General features: G+C 41.8%; 1 protein-coding gene and 1 long non-coding RNA gene across 3 annotated transcripts in view; both read right to left on the reverse strand.

Moving 5' to 3' along the window:
- The window catches only part of LOC310903614 (uncharacterized protein), a gene marked incomplete at its 5' end in the record, with an annotated part of 260,258 nt that extends 252,871 nt beyond the window's left edge, over positions 1 to 7,387 (reverse strand). Inside the window, 2 exons of the mRNA XM_083847174.1 lie at positions 5,486 to 6,753; positions 7,331 to 7,387. Coding sequence (XP_083703300.1) covers positions 5,486 to 6,753; positions 7,331 to 7,387 — 1,325 coding nt within the window. The remainder of the gene's footprint in view (positions 1 to 5,485; positions 6,754 to 7,330) is intronic.
- Positions 7,388 to 14,093: 6,706 nt separating this feature from the next.
- LOC310882151 lies at positions 14,094 to 21,457 on the reverse strand. 2 transcript variants are annotated; one of them, XR_014572823.1, is made up of 4 exons: positions 21,334 to 21,457; positions 19,925 to 20,806; positions 18,255 to 18,333; positions 14,094 to 14,449 (listed from the first exon to the last, which is right to left on the reverse strand). It is a non-coding gene; the product is annotated as an uncharacterized lncRNA (long non-coding RNA). The 2 variants fall into 2 exon arrangements; XR_014572824.1 differs by lacking the exon at positions 14,094 to 14,449 and adding an exon at positions 14,456 to 15,852.
- Between the last annotated feature and the right edge of the window lies 1 nt (position 21,458).

Here is a 21,458-nt window from a genome sequence, read left to right on the forward strand (position 1 = left end):
TCTGCTCTACTTTGTACTACATATATGGATGAAATATTGTACCACCACCGAAGCATCACATTTCAAGAAAACAACTGACATAAACCCAAAAAAGAAGAAAAACAATAAAAATGACCTAAAAGAAATATAGAATGAGCTGGATTGGGTTATTTTTTTCAATAAGGGAATGTTGAAAGAGGACTTCCTAAGAACTGAAGTACCTAGCAGGCAAATAAAAAGCAAGGGATCAATTTGTTCTCCACATCCCTCAAAAAAAAAAAAATCCCACTGAGCACTGTAGCACTGAAGACAGTATCACTGTCCAACTGTAAGGATATTGAAACCCTAGAAGGGATTACCAAGGGTTCTTCTAAAGTTACCAACAATGGAGGCGATTAAAACAAAACAAAAAAAACCACATCAGACTGTCAGTAGCAGGATCACAAGAAGTTTCTCAACCCTTGTTGTTCCTTAAATTTATGAGGGGGGAAAATATAAAAGCTCACTAGCTCTAACATTCATTTCAGAAGATACCAAGATGTGATAGAGAATTTGCAGGTTTTTCAGTTTAAACACTTGAAGCTTTTTGTTCTCTTCTCCTCCTTACCTTCAGCATAGTCTTAATTTTCAATTAGCACTCTTCTTACGTGTTTGTGATGATCACAGTTACCATGGCTGCAAAGAAAGGAGACCATCTTATGCTCTTATTGCTAGAGCTTTAAAAAAAAACTCAATAGGACTGCACCAGAGGAAAAGGGAACCTGCTAATTTCTATTTAACTCTACCAATTCTGTGACTCATGGGTTTACTGCTGATTTATACTTCCATAGACTAACAGGGCATACGGCAAGTTAAACAGACATGAAGAACTGGGAAGTATAATAAAAGCGAATTAATGAAAATCAATACTTTAGAAGACTACACTGCACTGATAATAAAGCTCATGTGGTTTACAGAATTAGACTAATTTCACTGTTTCATATAAAAAAATTAGACAACAGTTTCAGTGAAGTGTTCCCTCAAGTGTGCAGTTTAAAAGATTACCTTCCTAATTTAATCAAACTAGTAATAAATAATAATGAATAATTATTAATGATATCACAGACACCAGCAAGGGAGAAAGCGTGCCTTGATAAGAACTTCTAAAGGTCCCCTTTCAATCCCTCATACATAAAGCAGAGAGGCCACACAAGCCGTGTGCCACACACCAGGTATTATTACCTGGTACCTTGAGAGGCAGACATCACAAAATCACAGAATCATCTAGGTTGGAAGAGACCTCCCAGATCACCGAGTCCAACCTCAGCCCTAACACTAACAAGTCCTCCACTAAACCATATCACTAAGGGCTACACCTAAACGTCTTTTGAAGACCTCCAAGGATGCTGACCCAACCACCTCCCTGGGCAGCCCATTCCAATGCCTAACAACCCTTTCAGTAAAGAAGTTCTTCCTAATATCAACTAGGACCACGTGTCTGCAACATGAGATATGCAATATTTCCCATCGAGTTTTAAACGTCTAGTCCAAACCAGCCCCTCCAGTCTTCCTTTGTAGCCACCGAAAGGAAGAGCTGCCCCTCCAGAGGGAAATTCATCAGGTCTCAGCCATGTCTTAGCCCCTGCAAAGGACTGGCTGTACTACTCTGCTCCTCCCCACTGTCTACAGAGGCAGCCTAATGGCATTGCTCAGACTTGAGACCAGCTCTTCCATGGCATCCCAATTTAGACATCTAACATCATTTCTCTCTCCTTTTTGTCCTCAATAAATGTTGGTTGAAGCTCTATAGCCTCTGAAGGAAAGCCAAGTTCCCGAGGTAGAACTAAACACATCAGCTGTGAGGACAGAGAGGTCAGAGATAAAAAGACCGTTCCTTACAAAAAGATTGTGCACCATTCCGTTACCTTCTCCTCTAACAGCCATTTTTGGAAGGCACAGAAAATAACCCAAATTGCATGTACAGGGTACAGCAATAAGTCTCCTGTGAAATGTTTGGTGGGTATGCTACTGATGTAAGAGCTTCCACGTGAACCTAACGGCATCCTGAGAGAAGTCACAATGTTCTAATTATATTATTTGCAACACTGAGCTGAAAACTACATTAATATGAGTTTAATTTAAGACCGTATCAACTGCATACTCTTCTCCATATCCTCACTGTCCAGAAAACAACTGTTGTAAGAGGGAAAGCTATGCGTTAGTGTTAGAAACTAACAGCACTATTCTGTAAACACTTAGGTAATATTTCAACAGAACATCTCACATCCTCCAAATTAAAACGTGTAAATGACTGAAAAAATTAAAAGTTTTGTAGTGCCTTTATTTTTTTTTTAAGTAATATCATTCAAAAGAATAGCTTTGATTCCAAATATAACAAAGAGTTTGATGAAGATTTCTGAACTCCACATCAGCATCCAATACACAAACAACTGTTCACACTGAAGTACCTAGGCTGGACCCAGTACACATCACATCATAAGTCCCATAGAGGTCTCCCATAGGTCCAGCGACCTCAAAATTAGAGTTGGTGCTCGGGCTGGAGGAGTTCAAGTTGCTGGGCCACAGTGGCAGCTTCTGCCCTGAGTTCCTTCTTGGGATACAAGATTTCAGAACTCAAACACCAGAAAATGAAAAAAGCCAAGATCAGATTTCTGCAATATCCCAATGAGATCTTACAGATGTAAGACATCTGTAAGCGCACTGCTCATGAAGGACAACAAATCCAGGGTGAAGTAGGGCTTCACGCACTTCCTCAAATCCTTAGGACCATTCCCTCCCTTATTTTTTCCGTGGACTCTTCTAAGAACTTGTGTTAAAAGTTAGGACTTCATCTAATGTACAACAAAATAGCAAATAAAATACTTGAGAACACTAAACAAGATTAAACAAGGCTCTCACTTACTTAATCTTTACTTACGCTACACAATCACCAGCACTCTAAGAACCACGATTTCAGAATGCAGAGATTTACGCCCTGAATTGCTTATCCTTTCTTTGTGGCTAAAGACCAGTTACGTATACTGAGAGCTGAAAGAATAGATTATATTAATGCCTTGCTATGAAGAAAAAAATAGAATCATCCTCACCACATATTCAAATATATTACACAAGAGCTCAAACACCTGGGTACCAGATTCATCATTTGGTTTGTCCTGTTGCCCTCCCACCCACTAAGAAAATCTAGTGTCGTATACCTAACCAATTCAGCCTAATTTCCTGGCTCCACTGCTGGAAGGCTGAAGAGAAAAGCTAAGCTAATCAGGGAAGTCTAATGCCTAAAATACATTCAGAAGCTCTAAAGGATGACTAAAAAAAGTCTGTATGCTCTACTTTAGGCTCATACGCTAGTTTCTTGCTTATTTTAGGCATACGGTCACCTCACGCTCAATTTTCAGTTCATACGTTAAAAAAGACCTAGATGTGTGCCTCTAATAGTACAGTCCTCCAGCAAAGTATTTTAGGCTTGATTCCAACTTTACCAGGAGCAAAGATATTCGCAGCAGAGCCACTCCATACTTCATTTTTTTTCAAGGAGTTTTAAAATGAACTATCAGATAACCCTGAAGTCAAGCTACACGACTATAAAGAGAAAGTAATGATAAAAAGAAAAAGATGTCTGCCCAGAACAGCATATAATACAACAAGAAGGAGCAAGTATTAGAATGATACGACCAATAAGTATTCACAGCACTTCCCTCACTTATGTGAAGATGAATCCAGAAAACCCAAGTAAGATACCATCCTAACCAAAGCATTCCCTAACTAAACCAAAAAATATTAAGAAAGCACTTTAGCTGTAACTGTTCAAGTGTCACTACTTGTCTTTTTCTTCAATCAAAATAATTACTAACAAAAAACTGAATAATCGCCATGAACTGCTTTGTAAATCAACTCAAAGTTATCAATTAATATAATCACGTTTTCTACCTAAGAGTATAAAAATTACTACTTCACTTTTACCACCCATTTGCAATCTTTGGCATTGAATTTAACACTTGGTTATTCACTTACTACTACTCTTCATGACAAAGGAAAAGAAGAGAGGATGCCAGGGACAGGTAAAGTATTCTCAGACATTTCTGTATTACTCTTCCTCCTCCCCTCCTTGGTTTCCTTTACAATTTTATTGAATATTCCTTGCCGCTGTACTGTTGCCACCACGCTATTTTGCCCTTGAAGACATCCACAGCATTTCTCTTCCACTAGCACATGAAGCCATACGTTCTATTTATCCCCAGCTGAACGTCTTTCATAAAATTGTACGAGTTGCCTTAACAGCACCCTGCAAGTGCAGCCCAAGTCCCCGGCGCTCAACATTACATCATCGTGGCTGGAATCACGCCAAACGTGCGGAGCTCTGTGGTACGGGAGGGCCCGTTATCGTCTTTGATGCTTACATCAAGTCATCTTCGAGTTGTTCAACAGCAACCAGCTACCTTGGTGATAAACTGGACCAGGGAAAACGAGCCCGTGGGCGTCATGGACTATGTGTTTTTACAAGACCCAAAACAATGCGTGAGTGGTGCTGATAAAAACGTACAGTCTGCAGACTCATAAAAATTAAGATGGGCAGTAAAATGAAAGAACATTGTGTTATCTGGAAAACTATATAACTTGAAAAAAAGGAAAGACTTTTTTTCCCCTCAAGTATTTTACATAAATTGAAGCTGCAATCATTATAGTGTTAAAGTTTAAGAGAGAATTGATCTGCTACCTTGTTACTGCACATGTTCAGGGTCTGTCATACAAATAATGACAGGACCTAACTCAAGCCTGGAAACGTGACTTCATGGTAAATGAGTGGGAACAAAGCCCGAAACTTAGCGAATCGCCTACAGCTATCCTGCACGCTGAGAGCCTGCCGTCGGACAACTTTCCCATTTCAAAACAGAAAAGATTTTTTTTCCAAGATCGGACACAAGCTAACACGAGGAGAAGCAGCGCACACAGAAGCCTACAGCCCGTGTCACCGGGGATATTTATCCACACGGCGATTTTTTCCCCGCAACAACCTTCCAGCTCCCCAGGCAGCAGGCGACGGGCACTCAACCATCTCACCTGCTGCCCTGAATTGGGGGGTTAAAGAGGGTTTGAGGGCTGTCAGATACCAATTACAAGGCTGCGGAGGCACTCGCGTATACACAGGAGGGTTTCGGTGATGGCTGTGCTTTTATTTTAAAAAATAAAGTTTCTAAAGATGCGTAGCTGAGAGAAACTCGCGCAGAGGCGGGCAGGGCTCGGTCCCCGGCACAAGCTCGGGAACAAAACGCACGCCTCCTTACGGGGAGCGAGCGGGACGGCGGACCCCGGACACGTAGCCCTCGATTATTTATTAATTTATTATTTATTAGCCGCTCCGCTTTCACCGACGGGCGCTTCCCGCCGAAACGCCGTGAGGTGAAAGCGAGGGGGGGTCCGCGCGGGGCCCCTCCCCCCGCTAACGGCCGGGCGCGCGCCGTTTAACGGCCGCTGCCTCGCGCCCCCTGCCCCCCCCCCCGCGGCTGACCTGAGGGTGCGGTTGCCGGCGCAGCCCCGGCGCTCCATGGCGGCGGGCACGCAGCTGGTGAGCTCGGTCCAGTCGGCGTGCAGCCCGCAGCTCCAGCCGGTGGAGAAGCGGGAGAAGAGCCAGGTGTCCTTGTCGCCGCCCGGGCGGTGGCAGGCGCACTTCTTCTGCCCGGCGCGGCAGTAGCAGGGCTGCTCCAGGCGGATGTTGCGCACCAGGTGCCGCCCGAAGGTGGTGCCGCCCGTCTTCTGGATGTGCAGGAAGACGATCACGTCGCGGCCCCGCATGTCGAAGCGCACCCGGCGGCACAGCTCCCCCCGCGCGAACGGGAACTTGGGCACCAGCCGCGGCAGCGCCGCCGCCGCCGCCTCCTCCGCCTCCTCCTCGTCCGCCGGGTCCCCTCCGCGGCGGGCGGCGGAGGCCGGCGGGCGGCGGGGGCAGGCGGCGCCGGGGCAGGCGGGCGACACGTACTGGTAGACGATGAGCAGGAAGAGCAGCGTCAGCAGCGGCGGCAGCAGCCACCTGTTGAAGCGCTCGTCCATGGCGACGCGCGGGGCACGGCGCGGCGCGGTGCGGTGCAGCGCGGGCTCAGGCGCTGCCGGCCGCTGCCAGGGCGGACGTCCCGCCCGGCTCCCCTCGCTCGGCGGCCGGCGGCATGCTGCTCGCCGCCCCGGACTGGGCTCGGCTCGGTTCAGCCCGGCGCGGCCATGCCCCGCTCCGCGCTCCCCAGCCGGCAGCAGCGGGCGCCCGGCTCTCGGCGCCCGCAGCCCCGCGCTGCCGAGCGGCGCCGGCAACTCTCCAGCCCAAACGCGCCGCTCTGCCCCCCGCGGGGCGGGGCGCCGCGCAGCCGCCCACCAATCCGGGCACGCGGCCGGCCGAGCAGCCAATGGGCGGGCCCGGCACGCCGGCTCTGCCGCCAATGGGAGCGGGGGGAGAGTAAAGGAGGGGGGAGAGGGAGCCGCTCCTCGCTCCCCTCCAGGTACCGGGCGGAGACCAATAGCGCGCGGGGGGGCGGCGGAGCCAGCCAATGAGAAGGCGGGGGCGGGGCGGAAGACAGCCAATGAGGGGGGAAAGGGGGCTCCGCCAGGTGAGCGGGGCGGCCGGGCCGTGAGGCGAGGCTCGGCCCGGAGCCCCCCAACGGCCCCGAACGTTCCCGAACGGCCCCGCTCGTTCAACGGCCCGTTGGTGCTGAGGCGCCTCGGGCGCTGCGGGCGTTTCCTTGCCAAAAACACCGCTTTGTCCGCGCCCAGCTCTCCGGATTTTGTAAAAGTCTGTTACAATCACCTCCCATCCAAATACGAGCCTCGTACGGCCCCTGGGTTATAGCGCATTAACACGCAAAGCACGTCGTGCTCGGGCTGATTGCTCATCCAAGCTATTTAATCACAGAATGTCTTCCTTTACTCCATTTATTCATTAGGTGCCTGGCAGCGCTAGGGAAACTTTCTTAAGTTTCTCTCAACCAACTCTGGAAGACCTCTTCACAACAGAGCAGTACATCCCCGTGGGACTACTTAACTCTAAAACTATAAAAACCGTTAAACCTCTGTATTTTACGATGAAGATTTTTATACAGAAAGCAGGAGTATTTAGACTCTTGAAAGAGAACGTCAGCTCCTATTAAAAATTGTGAGAAATATTGCAAAGTGCTAGAAAACAGCCTAAACTAAAGGAGATAAAACTCTGGAAGCTGGAAAATGTTCATAAAGTTGCTGCTACAACACCATCCATCACCTGACTTCACACATACGCACGTATCACACACACATATCACACACACACGCACACTTTTCCAGGATCCCACAACACGGTTAAGGTATTAGGCTGGTAAAAGCTTCTGGATCTTACCGAGGCATCAAGAGAGATGCACTTCTCTCTGCAGTGAAACTTTGCAGAGAACGCCATGGATTATCTGGTGAAATTCACCCCTAGCGAGGGGTGATAGCGAGCCTGTCCCACAGATGGGTGAATATTTATAAATATAAGGTACAGCAGCGTTTTGTTCTCACCTTTAGCCTGTTCATTACCCAACAAGCAAACATGAGAACAGAGAAGCAACATTAAGTATAGCCTTGTTTCTGTAACAGAATAGCATTAGGATGGCTTGTGTTGGTAACTGTGTATTTGAAATAAAAACACCGCTAAAGGATTTAGACTGAAGTATCTCTCATAGTGCTTTTAGTAAGATACAGAAGTGCTATTACAATTTAAGATTTTCTCAATAAATACCAGACTGTTGACACAGTACCTTCATCTCCGTGAAAAGGTGAATTTACTAAACAGGGAAACTGAATTACAGTTACATTTAAAGTTCTTATTTATTTAAACTTGCACAACACAGTTACTGATTTGTGAAGACCAGCAAAAATCCATATCTATATATATATTTTTATTGGACAGAAAGGATGTACAGGAGAAGAACATTTATAATGAGGTTTAGATGAGAAACTTGACCTTTAAAAAACTGTCATATTTCTGAAACTGGCAAAAAGTACGTGCAGGCCCACAGAAACGAATGTGCTTATGCAGCTCTCAAGGACAGCCTTTTACTTATGAATTTTAATATTCCTAATGATGTTTTGCAGATCGTGCTTGCTGTAGAGCTACAGCCCACAGTACCTCCAGCCACCACCTAGTTCTTCACAACTGCACACAGTGTTGTTTACACCGTAACCACTACACTGCAAGCTGTTCTGCCAGTGAGGCCGAAGGTTTGGGGAGCATTCGGGGTCTCCAGCAGGTGTCTGCCTGGCACTGCACTTAGCGGGTGCTGAGTGTCCCTACAAAGAGAACGCAGTGTTCCTATTTGGTAGTATTTTATGTTCTCCTTAGACATGTACGTGCTATGGCGCAAGGCCCTGTGGGACTGAACTTCACTAAAATTAGTTAGGTTCTTTCAAAGTCAATGGCTGTAGTTCATCAGCCCCAGTGAAGCAATAATAAGGGTCATTTTGAATCCAGTCGTGTTTCCATTGATTTAATGGGAACATAGCTGAGTTCAAAACAAAGCCCTAAAAAACTGCAAACACTGTTCAGTCCCAACATTTTTCCCTTTAAAATATAACTCAGATGTAAGTCTCCAACCAGAGTTTACTTATAAGGAAAATCAAAAGTTAGTTACAAGCTAGCTTTCAGGTACTCTGCATAAAGTTTCCATGGATTTCAAAACAAAACAATTACAGGTAAAATTTAAGGTTCTCTTATTTCTTACATAATAATTCTCCAAGATCCTGTGCTGTCAGAGTATAGCTCAGAGTTCACCAAGTATTCAAATAAGAGAATCCTGAAATGATCTACTCCTCATAGCAATTTCAGGTAGACCACCTGAAAAAAACAAACACCTGTTAAAAACAGCATGCAATCTCTACTGTCATCTCTACCAGATGACATGTGAAAACACACGCACAAAACTGTATTAAAATTCCAACACAGTATGCCTCTTCTGCTTGGCACTTCCCAGGTAGCACACAACAGACTTTCTGAGTTGCTAAAAATAAAAATTGGCATGCTTACCGTTTATTTTAGAAATCGATACAACATTTGCTAGTCTGAACCAACGGGCATGTGAAATAGTGTCAGTGCCAACATCAAGTTTGGTACAAAACGCATGACTAAGAAAATGATATTATGAAGCAAAGGTACAAAAGTATGATTTCATTCAGCAATTACCTGTCTGACAAGGTTAACATCTAATAATCTATTAATGCAAAATTGAAGTGACACTTACGTCACGTTGGTTTCTTTCAATTATTTATCACTGCCTGACCTGAAATGTTTCAACACTTGTAGCCAGTTGAGATTTCCCATAAAACAATTTTTCATTGTTCAGCAAGTCCCAGGTCTCTCCCTTTTCACAAGGATGCAAACTGTAAAACTGTAATAGCTAAATTAATAGACTCATGCTAACTTCATTCATCTCTTTGGGATTAATTTGTTCCAAGGTTTATAGTATAAACCTCCCTTATTTTTTGTCAGATTAAATTTTATTCTTTGCAGTTACTGAACCTTCTATTTCAATGGCACATTAAATGCTGTATTCTTCCTTTTAAAGTAATTTATGCATTATACCGTCACCGGCTCACCATCTTGTAATTCTTGCAACTCATCACGACACGTTAATTTTTACTTCTCATGCTTGCTGTTCTTTTTATGTAGGTAATAACTTTCTTAAACCTATGACCCCTCCTTTTTTTTTCCTTTAGTCAGATATAGACAACAAAGAAGCAGCAACATTTTAGGTCCAGCAGAGATCATAATGCAAAAGATGTGAGTTAAAATACGTTCTTCAGTTACTTTCATACATTGTCCTGGGTGTGATACAGTATCAGTTCACTATTCCTTTATTATATATACTATGCTGATGCTTCATAGTCTTAAATGTTTCACGTGTGCCAGTCCATATGCAAATACCTCTGAAATTCATTCTTTACACACTGCTGCTTGTTTTCCTCATGAGATAAATGACCAGCCGTATTCTGCTTTGAATATTGGTAATTCCACCTGTGTAAGGCACTGACCTAGGGCAACAGGAACATCCAGCCTTCTACTCGGTGCCCTTTTGTTTACAACCATCACTCAGCAGTTTAAAATTGCTCATAGAAAAATTAATATATATATATATAGTTACAGTTGTTGGGAAGATAGTTTCCCAGAAAAAAAAAAAACATTTCTGAAAACTTTGAGCTAGATCTTTTTAGATCAATGCCAAAGCTTAGCTGTATATAGGTAGATGTCCTTTCTACCGAGTAGACATGGTTGTCTTTTGCTCTTGCACCACTACAGCCCATCCCTAGATTCCCAGTGGGCATCAGCAAATGAAACAGCACCTGGGATCATTCCTGGGCATTGCAACATGGTCATTTAGCAGAGTAAAGGAGAAGAAAATGCCCTAACTAGGTTTTGGCATGTGAATTAGCACTCTCCCAAACAACCCCTGGACATAGTTTGGGAGTCAAACTATTACAGAAAACATTTCCAACCACCACTTAGTCACCAAGAGCACCACTGCAAGTTAAGCTGTGTCACAGTATATGGCCTCCGTATCCAAGAAAGTTCCTGAGCATGTTTAATTTACTGATGTAGACTCCACCACCAGAGCATTTGCAGTTCTTATTTTAAGGAAAGAAAAACTGTGTTCTCTCTTGCCTTTAGGACTGTGGCATCAGCATTACAAAACTCGGGTTGAAGTTCCCATATGTTTTCTAGCAGAGAAAATCTCTGGCACGTAGGACCATGTAAGGGGCTTACTGGAGTTCACTGCCTGGAGAACAGGATGGCCACCAGGCACAAACAATGGCGACCCTTGCTGGAATCCAACTGTAATCAGAACTATAGCAAGGATGATGTGAGGTGCGACCACTGCCTGCAAATTGGCTAACAAGGAGCCTCTGGCTGATTCTGCCATTCAAGAAGACGTGCAGCTTCACGATAAGGCCAGACAAGAGTTGGTGAGTGGGAAGCTACTTGAGCGAGGCTGCAACTACTCCAGCTATTTGAGGTTGCAATATCAAATGATTAGCAGCAAATGCGGGTCCTGGAGCAAAGGGAGAAGGCAAAGAGTACAAAATGTAGAGTGTTTTCTTGTAATCCCAAAGAAACTAAACATAGAGTTGTTTGTGTATGCTCTTTATGACAACTGGCATCTGCAACACAAAGACATCATTTAACAGAACAGACACAGAAAACTGCTCTCCCGTTTCTGTCCTGTGCAGAGAAAAACCTAGACCTACTTACACACACTCCTTGAAGTCTCCAGCCTTTGAATCCTGCAATATTTATGATGTAAACTCTAGAGTAGCTAAAAGAGCAGCTTTTGTGGACTAATTACAGATCAAAGGCATTTGATCCATACCACATCCGCTTATATTTTTCTAGATTCAGGTACAAGTAGAGTGCTACGGACTCAGTCACTGACAATCATGTGGAGGATATCTGTTATATTTGAACATGGCCTTTTGTTTTTCCCCACAAAGAGCAGCCTAACAGCATCCAATACATTCCCCTTTCTCAAGACTGTGATGTCCAAGTCAACGTCTCAGTTCCCAGACTGCAACTCCATCCCCAAAACTGACTGATCCAGGCAATCAGTGCAGGGAGAGACCCGTCTCTTCTGCAACTTCCTTCTGCCTAACAGAAACTAACAAAAATCCCTATTAGTATTCCTTCCAAGACCCCAAATTTTCTCATACAGTATAGGAGTTGCAAGACTGTGTAACACTGCCACCTGGTGATATGCATCATAGCAGTATTTTTGTCCTCTCACCACACAAAACCCTCTTCCTTCATTTCAGGTGATGTTAGTCTGCCAGTCCCCATCAAACACAACTTATCCCACTATCAGTTTATCTTGTGCACTTCTGCTTTGGTCTAGAAGCCAAACCACCCCTCTTGCCCTTTGCAAAGTCATTCTGGACATATCTTGTCTTTTCCTTCAAGATTGACTTTTATATTTACTATGGACAATTACAGCTTAACTTTATCCAAATTGGCATCCCAGCTTTGTTTGAAGTGTAAAACTGTAATGTCTGCTGAGAAATAAATCTGAAGTAAATCTGAAGTAATATTAGAATTGATCCACTAGACTTCCCCTCCAACCAATTTTTTGGTTTATCTTTTAGCCTTTGGGATGTGATGTAAAAAAAAAAAAAGGGAAAAAAAAGTTCCAATAGCAACAACAAAAAGTCTTCCAGGAAGTCTCCATCTCCAAAATGGAAAAAATTATTTCTGTAATATTTGATCTCAGACTCCTTCATCTCTTTCATCTGATCTTCGTGGGATACAGGTGGAAAATGAAGAAAAGCATGGCAAGCGGTAGATCAGGCTCAACTTTCAGCACCCCTATCTGGCTTTCACAGCTGTCTGCAAGTCTGAACCTTTCTTTTATAACCGACCTCCAACTCTTTACTGGAAATCACAGCAAGTTCAGAACTGTTATCGCTTTCTGGGTTGCCACTACTTCTTACTAGACCTTTCTTGGATTCATTTCAGCAAACTGACCTGGATACTTTGAAGTCTGAATTCACAAACCACACATTGTTTATGTGCCTCTCCAGGAGTTTTTAGACCTTTCTAAGAAGGGCTCCAACTCCTGCTAAGGGATTTTTTTTTTAAACTCTTTCTTATTCACTTAGTCTAGTTCTATAAGCACCTGAGTTACTAGTCCCTCTTCGGTCCAGCTGGAATACCACTTCAATATTTTCTCCTTAGTATCTCCTGTTCAAGCAAATTGCTTACTCAACCATAAAATTGTGCCAACCCTACACACTTGGAGGAGGCATTATTTCAACAGTGCTGTTCATCATGAAGAAATGTTTTAGAATTGGGATAGTTTCCAAGAAGTAAACAATGTATTCACATTTTTGCTTAGAACTTCTGTTTTTCTTGAGGTCCAATTCTCAGCATTCTATCAGATAAACACACTCACAGCAGGGTTGCATAGCCTTCACAAAGTATAAAAAAGTAAGCTTTTTCCAAATAACTTAGTTTTCCTTCTAGGTTCATTCTAATAACTTGAAGGCATGCGATCAGTGATTCTTCTGTAACACAGATTTGGTTTTACTGTTGGTTTGTGTGTGTGTGTGTGTGTGTGTATTCATAAAATGTATGAATGGTAATAATTCTCTAATTTGTGCTATCAAAGTCACTAAAATACTGCTTCTATTATCAGTTAAAAGTTTAGTTGGACTCCCAAAATTTTTGAGATGAATTTAGGTTTAATTAAAAAGAGATGTAAGTTGGGCTGGGGCTACAGCGGAATTTCTCCTGTTACCTCAAATCTGGCCAATCTACAAAACTTACAACGCAGAAGTTATTAGTACTGTAGGTGTCAGGTTAGATACTCATACTCAGTTTGAGGTCATGATTTGAGACACCTGTTTCCAGCACTAATTTATTGCATTTTATGATTTCGGATTGAAATATGCTGGGAAAACCAGTTACCAGAAGAACTGGGAATTTTAACCTACAACAGCAAATTGTGGCACAAAATATAAGACGAGTAATTCCTCTAGCCCTTAAAATAGCAAGGAAGGATCTGTTTGTTGGCTCTGCAGTCTAAGACAAACTAAAGACAAGCTAAAAAACACTAGAAGGAAGAAAAATCATTCAACACAGATAGGTTAGAGATGAAAACTGTAAATTCAGAGGAAGAACTGACATGAAGATTGTTCAAGTGTTATTTCATATTAAAAATGGCAAAAATCAAGGTAGTAGTTCTCAGGCTGTCAGAAGAAGAGATCAAAACAGGTTGGTCAAAGCAGCTAGTTTGGACCTGAAGCTGAAGTGTTTCAGTGAGGAGATGCACGTCCATACAAACAACTAGCATTGCACATACGTTTCTGGCAAAAGAGAAAGCTAAAATAGAGTAGGAATTATACTGGTAAGAGAAGATAAAAGTAGCCTACAGCAGCATAGTCACATTGAGGCCTACAGATTACTGATGGTGAGTGAAATATCAGAATTTGATCTATTAAACAATTACACTTGTGCATGGCTATGTCCAAGCATAACTGGGAACTAACAGGCATTGAAACATGGTATGTTTGATTTTAACCTCAGTTAGTCTAGGAAGTTATAATCAAGGAATACTGGAAAACAGAAACAAAGCCAGGTCTTCCTGTCAGAAACTTAGTTTGATCACAAACCAAGGGATAAATATAATTTTTCATTAATTTACAATGAGATATTACTTATATGTCTACCATATATATGCATAATCTTAGAAGTTAGCCATCTATCCATACGCATAATCATTTTATTTTAACAAAAAAGATATTACAAAGAGTTCTACATCCAGATAGCATACATCCAGTATTAATCTTGCTTCCTTCTTTTGCCTTGAGTTTTCAGTGTCTCATTGTCTGGAACCACACATCACTGCTCTAGCAGCACAGATAGGAGGTGAAAAAATCTGCAGAACTGGCTCGTACCTCAAGCTGCCCTGAGTTTGCATGGCTGGGAATCCTTTTGCTAACAGAAAGATACAGGAGAAGCAGAAGCTAGCACATTAGAGGTTAAACAATTTGCATTTTGTTAATAACACTTCATTTTTGCCCCCAAAGTTTATCTACATTAAAATATTCTAAATGTAGTGTGTTTCTGTAAGTCTAATTATATGCGGTATGTGAAAACATATTTGATAATCACATTGCTAATTACGTGCAATCACTTCAATACACAGGTGCAAAGCTCCAGAAATCTGCATATATACAGCTATAAACCGCAACCTTGCAGGTTCAGTGACCAGTTATTTCACTGAGACTGGACTTACTCGGATTTTTGAGTGGCTAGTGCCATTTGAACTACAGAAACGTGCTAGCCTGATACAAATCTGTGATTGAATTTATATGTGCATGTTTTAGTGCTAAAAAAAATGTAATTCCTGACTGTCCCACATTTTATGATCTTATTAAAGTACACATTTTATAATTTATTTATGGATATATCACACTAATGTCAGAAATGTGGGAATAATAAATTTTATCTTTCTTCTGGGAGTTTTAATTCTCACAATGTTCATTTAATATATGTTTGCCTGGAATATCATATATACGTGTATGTGAATGTGTCTTTTCCAGTTTGGATTAAACTTAAGGGACCTTCTTAATGGTTTAATAATAGAAGGTAATAAGACTTGAGCAATAAATCCATTTTCATTATATGCGTAATAGCTTGTGGCTGCACTTTTTCCTTCTCTTTCATTTATGTATAACTTATTTTTACATTGATTTTTAAAGCTGTCTTGACAATGGATTGTAATTAGCTTTGCATATAAATCATAAAAATTGAAAATTTTATATACTCAGATAAATTGAAAAGGACATAAAATGTTAAAGGACATAAAATGTTAATTTACATTATTGAAAAGTAATATTTCTATGTTCCCTCTAAATATATTCAGTGTAAGTTATTGAAAGGAACGGGTTTACATGACTTGTCCATAAGTTGTTTTTTTTTTTTTTTTTCAGATTTGGGAAGTGAGATGAAATGAGCCCTGAGAGATGAGAAACCTGGCTACTAGTTTGCTATTGTCATTACCAGAGTGATGGAACAAGGAAAAGGGACATCGCAAAATCTGAAAAGCAGCACTGGAATTTGTTCCAATGGAAACAAACCCATTGCACTTCACACAATAATGCGTGACTAGTTCTGTTTCGCTTTAGTTACACCAAGCTTTAATTGAAATAAATCGCACTTAAGGGTCACAGAATAATTTAGGTTGAAAGAGCACGCTGGAGGTCATCTTGTTCTACTTCTGCACAGAGCAGGACCAACTTCAGAGTGACCTCAGGTTGCTCAGTGCCATAGCCAGTCAGGAGCCGCAGAGCCACGTGAAAGCCCGGGTGTCACCCTCAGCGTCGCTGCAGGCAGAGCTGACCACAGGGAGACAAAGCAGAGCTTACCTCTCTGGGAGCATGCCAAAGGCAATTTGGTTGAGGACTCGTGGGCTAATTTTCCAACTTAGCTTATGCTTTCTTACGCACCTCCTCCGGGCAAGGATTTAGTGCTTGGGTTACTGAGCTGACTAAAAGGGAAAAATCACTGATTTACCTTATTGTACAGGTACTTTAAATTTTCCACCTCGCATGTAGCAGCAGCACATTTTGATTCATAAATGATAGGTTTATAAGTCAAATACAACTCCTTTATTTCTGGAAATACTATATTTTTTCAGGAAATGCACCTGTACTATCACACTGAAATCCTTTTTGCAGTTGTTTTTTTTTTAATGTATTCAGAATTATCCTGAGGCACTTTTTTTGCACCCATCAAATACTGAAGTAATGTAAAAATACTTAACTTGCTACTTTTTATATAAACAACTTGTACTTGCCAAAGTTATAATCTCCCATACATTTGCATGTAGCAAACTACATTTAAAACACAAGAGTGTGGCTATTATTTGAATCAGTAACAATGGTTATTTAATAGCCTTACAGAACACTTTTAGTTATTTTTTATATTACTGGTGCATCACCTGTGTATCATTTTCAGGTCATGTAGCACCATTTGAGAATCACTGGGTTGGAGATGGTGAATACAAGAGAACACATGATGTTTTCAGTGCACTTTCAGTAGGTGGCTAATTGGTTTAAAAAAATTGAAAATCCAAGTAATTGGATCCAACTGGAATGCTGACATTAATTTACCCTTTCACCGGTTGTTCATATTCTCTTTGAGATAGATCTCAAAGAATCAACATGAAACAAAAACAAAACTTCCTTTCAGTTCTTGATTTTCCTACATTATTTAGAGTTAGGTCATTATTCTTAGGCAGAAGATGTCAGAAGAATTTCTCCTTGAACTGCGCGATGTGCCCAAGACTAAACTTACCCTGTTTGTACACACATCATCCCTGCCCCACATTTGGAACCACGAAAACAATACATGCCTTCTAAGATTCACCTGGAGTGTCTGCTACTTTATCCAGCTTTCAGATCTTTAATTGAATTCAATCATTTTACTGTTTAAATACTAAGGTCCAATGCAGATCCATCCCACATTAACTCGCTCAGTTTTTTAGTATTAGTCACTGTTGCAGTAAGATTGTGTCTGCAGGTTGTCTGCTGACGTCTTTTCTAAAAATCACATAAAGTACACAGACCTGCATGCCTGTCAAATTTATCAATATAGCTTAGACAAACAAAAGTGCATTATTAAAATGCTATATATGACCTATCCTAGGGATTACGAACATGTCCGTAACCACTTAAAAAGGTTTCCACTAAAACCCCACAGCATTCTACATACGATATTGTACTTTCCTTTCCTTGAGTACATACACAAATTCACAAGTTGCAATTCGGGAAAATGGGAAAAATGCTCGTGTTCAACACCTGAAAAGCTCAGGGTTCTCTAAAGAAGAGAATAATTGTGGGAGCACCCCAGTTAGTAACATCAGAAGTGCCAACTCATGTTACGTGATGAACTTGCTTCAGCAAGCTGAGATCTGGCATAGTCAGACTGAGAAAAGCCTGCTGTGCTAAAGGGAAGCTCTATTTTTATTCATTGCTACTGCTAGTTGCCCAGGTGTGGCGTGGTAGGAGCCAGCGTGGTTCAGAAATCAGCACAACCACACCGTCCTGCTGGCACAACACCGCAGTGCCACTGCTTACTGCAAAAGCTGCATTTCCCATTATGGCCAAATTTTACTGTTCTCCACGAAGCCACACAAGCGTACCCACAGGTTCATAGGAAGTTGGCTCATCTAGCCCAGGAGGTATATCCTTGTGACCCACCTCAGAACCATAAAGAAGTCGTAACCTCTATACTTATTTTACAAAGCAAAATTTTGCTTCCATCTCTTTTTTAAATGGAAGTCCAAAAGAGAAGGATCCTGAAGAGAGCCGTTTACTGTCACTGCAGCTGCACGTGTAGGCACATAGCAAAGCAGCATAAATTTTGATTGCCCTAGTTGCCACTGAGCAGCTTCTTTGAGCTGTTGAAACCAGGCTCATGCTACTCCTACATCCATTTTTCTGTCACCTGCTTTTCCCTGCCAATCAAAATGAAGAGCTAACAGACTATAAAATATACTTTGTGTTAGTACATAATACCACCACACAGAGATACGCTAATCACATAATTCAGGCTGGTCTTTACTTCCAACGGAATGGACAAAAAGTGCTTCAGTGCAGCATACTTAATCTCACCAGGGAAACATCTCAAACGCCTGCTCTGACCGTAATGACACAGGAACAACACTGACAGGTAAAAGGATGCCAGCAGCTACCGCCCAGAAGGCTGACAATTAATAAATAGATAACAGGCTTACCTTTTGACTGGTGTTTGTCATTTGTGTTCCTCCAAGTTAGGGAAGAAGGGAGTCCTTCAGCTCAAAAATTGTTTTCAACCTGTAAAAGAGAAAAAAAAAGTTTTATTTTCAGCTAACTGAATACACTGATGAAGCTCAACTTATTTTCACTTATTGCTACTATTTCTATTAAATAGACATAGCTCACTATGAATAATACTATAAAACATTTGCATCTTACAGAGAAGCATTCATTAATCACTTCCTCTATTCACACTGAAACAGCTATGATAATCAATTCTTATTTACACAGCTGTGATATGAATAATTTTAAAATTTTGCTGTAATTCTTTTTCTGTTCTGCAGAAAAACGGTTTCAGAGAACCGAGGGTCTTTCTCATACATATGGAATGTACGTACAGGAATGTTCAAGTGTTATTTGCAATACTTAATTACATAACACTGCTGTAGAAATGAAGATTAAGCCCGCTCTCCATCTTCTAGGTTTGCACACTGCTTAAGAGATTAAAATCTGCCTTTGTGCAATTATAAAGAAATAGTTTTCTGAAAAGTGTACATTTGCTCTGAGGCCAGAATGTAGCTTAAGTACCAAAGGAAAAGGAAGACAGACAAATATAAATACTGGTATACAGATGTATATATATAAATATTCCCTTTATAAGGAAGGTGATGCTCTGTTACAACAGTATTTCTGAACAGCAGTCAGAACTGCATCTTGATCAAGCAATGGATCACGTTGCCCAGAGAGGTTGCGCAGGTGCCATCCTTGGAGATGGCACTAAGACTCGAGTGGACAAAGATCTCAGCGACCTGCTCTGAGCAGGAGGTTGGACATGAAACATCCGGAAATCCCTTCCAACTTCATTTACCCTATCTAAATTTAAGGCAGCTAATAAAACAATAATCCTAAATTGGAGAGAGAGAGAGGTGTGTCAGGAGAGATTCTTCCTGTCTAATGGAGATCCCTGAATTTAAGCAGAAAAGATCTTTCCTCAAGAGAAAAACCTGACCAATGATTTTCTCTAGTTCGGCAGAGGCTAATTATCTTACCATTGATTCACAGCTACCATTTTATCCTGCCACTGAATTCAAAGGTAGTTTTATTTCCATAACCAGTGGCAACAAATTTTTATTTCTTTTTGTACGGCAAGCAATAAATTGTATGAAACAAGTACAAGCTATTAAGAACTCACAGTTAAGTAACAATAGCAGCCTCTACAATATCAATATAAAATAAAATGTAATACAGCTACTTTATATACAAAGACAATTGATAGATTAGGTTAAGGCAGATGCATCCATCATCACAAACACATAGTATCACATGTAGTTATGAAAAACACTTGATAAATGTATATACATAGGGAACGTCTTTAGTAATTTCAGTTATGGCTGAAGAAGCAGCAAAAAGCAATTGGCTTGGAACTTCTTTAATCATAAAAGGATTGTTTTGTTTTGATAGTTGGTTAATTTAAAACAGCTGTAATTATTCTGTGCAGAATTTTGTAACATAATTCCTGCAAAGTAGACCAGATGTTATTTTGAACTTTGCTAGGGAGCAATGGAAGTGTCTTTTAACAGTTCATCACCTATAGTTTTATTTTCTCTGGATGCCAAAGTTTGTCCATACACACAGGTTATTTGCACTGAAACATGAGACCCAAACTTACTCATCTGTACATAACCCTAGTTGTGTCATCCCTGTCAGCAGCAGCAGCTTCTGAACTGTCAGCACAAATAAAGCTGCTCAGTGTTAGTCTCTCTCCATATAAAAGACACTGAATATTGTTGTTACTATTGGCCTTACACATGACCCAACAGAAACACTCTCCTATATACTTCCTGGAAGTATGTGAAGGCTTCGCTACTGGTCTTGTGTGAGGTTACTTAAATCAACTGCTTTACAGTGAAGCTGTCAACACAGATGTGTCAGTGGTATCTGACAATTATCTGAGGTGTTATAACTGCACAAGTTTGTGGGAATAAGGAAAAACAAACAACAAAGAGCCCCAGGGCCTTAGGGATGCCTTTATCAAACAAAACCACAGACCCAGCAGCATGTAAGTACATGTGTTTTGTTAGGGCAGAATTTCTACATGGCAGTTTCAGAACATCTGGCTAACAAATCCCTTTTATTTGTACAGAGGATGTTACATTGACCAGTCCCAAGCACTAATAAACTAAACTATACAACCCATAGCCTGATCCTTTTACTAGGGCCCTAACTAGCTCTAGCCATCCACACAGCAGTTTTGAACAGTCAGGAGGTGATGGCTGGCAAGATACACTAAGTTGGGTGTAGCAGTAAGATGAGCAGTCCTGATTTCAGCTTCAAGCTCTGCACTTCATCAGTTCAAGCTCTGCACTTCATCAGCCAACTTTTGGAGGTGATCCCCCATACTTTTAATACAGCTGGCAGACTCATCCCTCCAACAAACAACTGGTGAGAGCTGCTTCATATCCACACCCTACAAGCCTGATCCAGAAGCACCTGCACCAACACTTGCAGCTTTGCCAGAGAGCTGGGGAAGAACAGAGAGAGCGCAGCAGTCCTGTGGAAGAAAGGAAGTAACTGGTGAGATTGAAAATAAATAACTTGGAGACCAAGAGCTTGAAAAGTGTAACACAAGCCTGCAAATAATGACATTGGCTCAAACAACTGTAGCTTAGTTTTTTCCAGTGAGGTGTGTTTATTGAGAAAAAATAGAAGTATGTTGGCAGGAAACAGTTTTCCAGGAAACAGCTTTCCAGTTCTATTTGGAAATATGTTCTAACTTCTGTAGAGGAAAAAAAAAGTGCTTCTGCCTTCCTACATTGACTATATGTGTTCTCTGCAAAGCTACTAAGTTCTTAGCTCTTTTTAGGCTAATGAAAGCCGAGGCAGAACCCCTAATTAGCACAAAACCCAAGCACAGGAATTGGAAAGTTTAGGAAAACTACCGTTGCCCGGACTCTTGGAAGACACAGCCGGGTGCGAACCCTCAACAGGCAAGTCACACACACCGACGGCACCCTCACGGGAGGGAGGAGCCGTTACCGGCTCAGCCCCCCACAGCACACCGCCCGCGCATGCGCTTACCTGCCCGCGCCGCGTGTCAAGAAGAAGCTCCCCCCGCCAGCCCCGCTATTTATAAGTCGTCAGCCGCTGATTGGCTTCTGGACTGACCAATGGCCCGACGGCGATGTCACGGAACAGCCAATAGA

Source organism: Anser anser (assembly GCF_964211835.1).
Source record: "Anser anser genome assembly, chromosome: 1".
NCBI classification, from domain to species: domain Eukaryota; kingdom Metazoa; phylum Chordata; class Aves; order Anseriformes; family Anatidae; genus Anser; species Anser anser.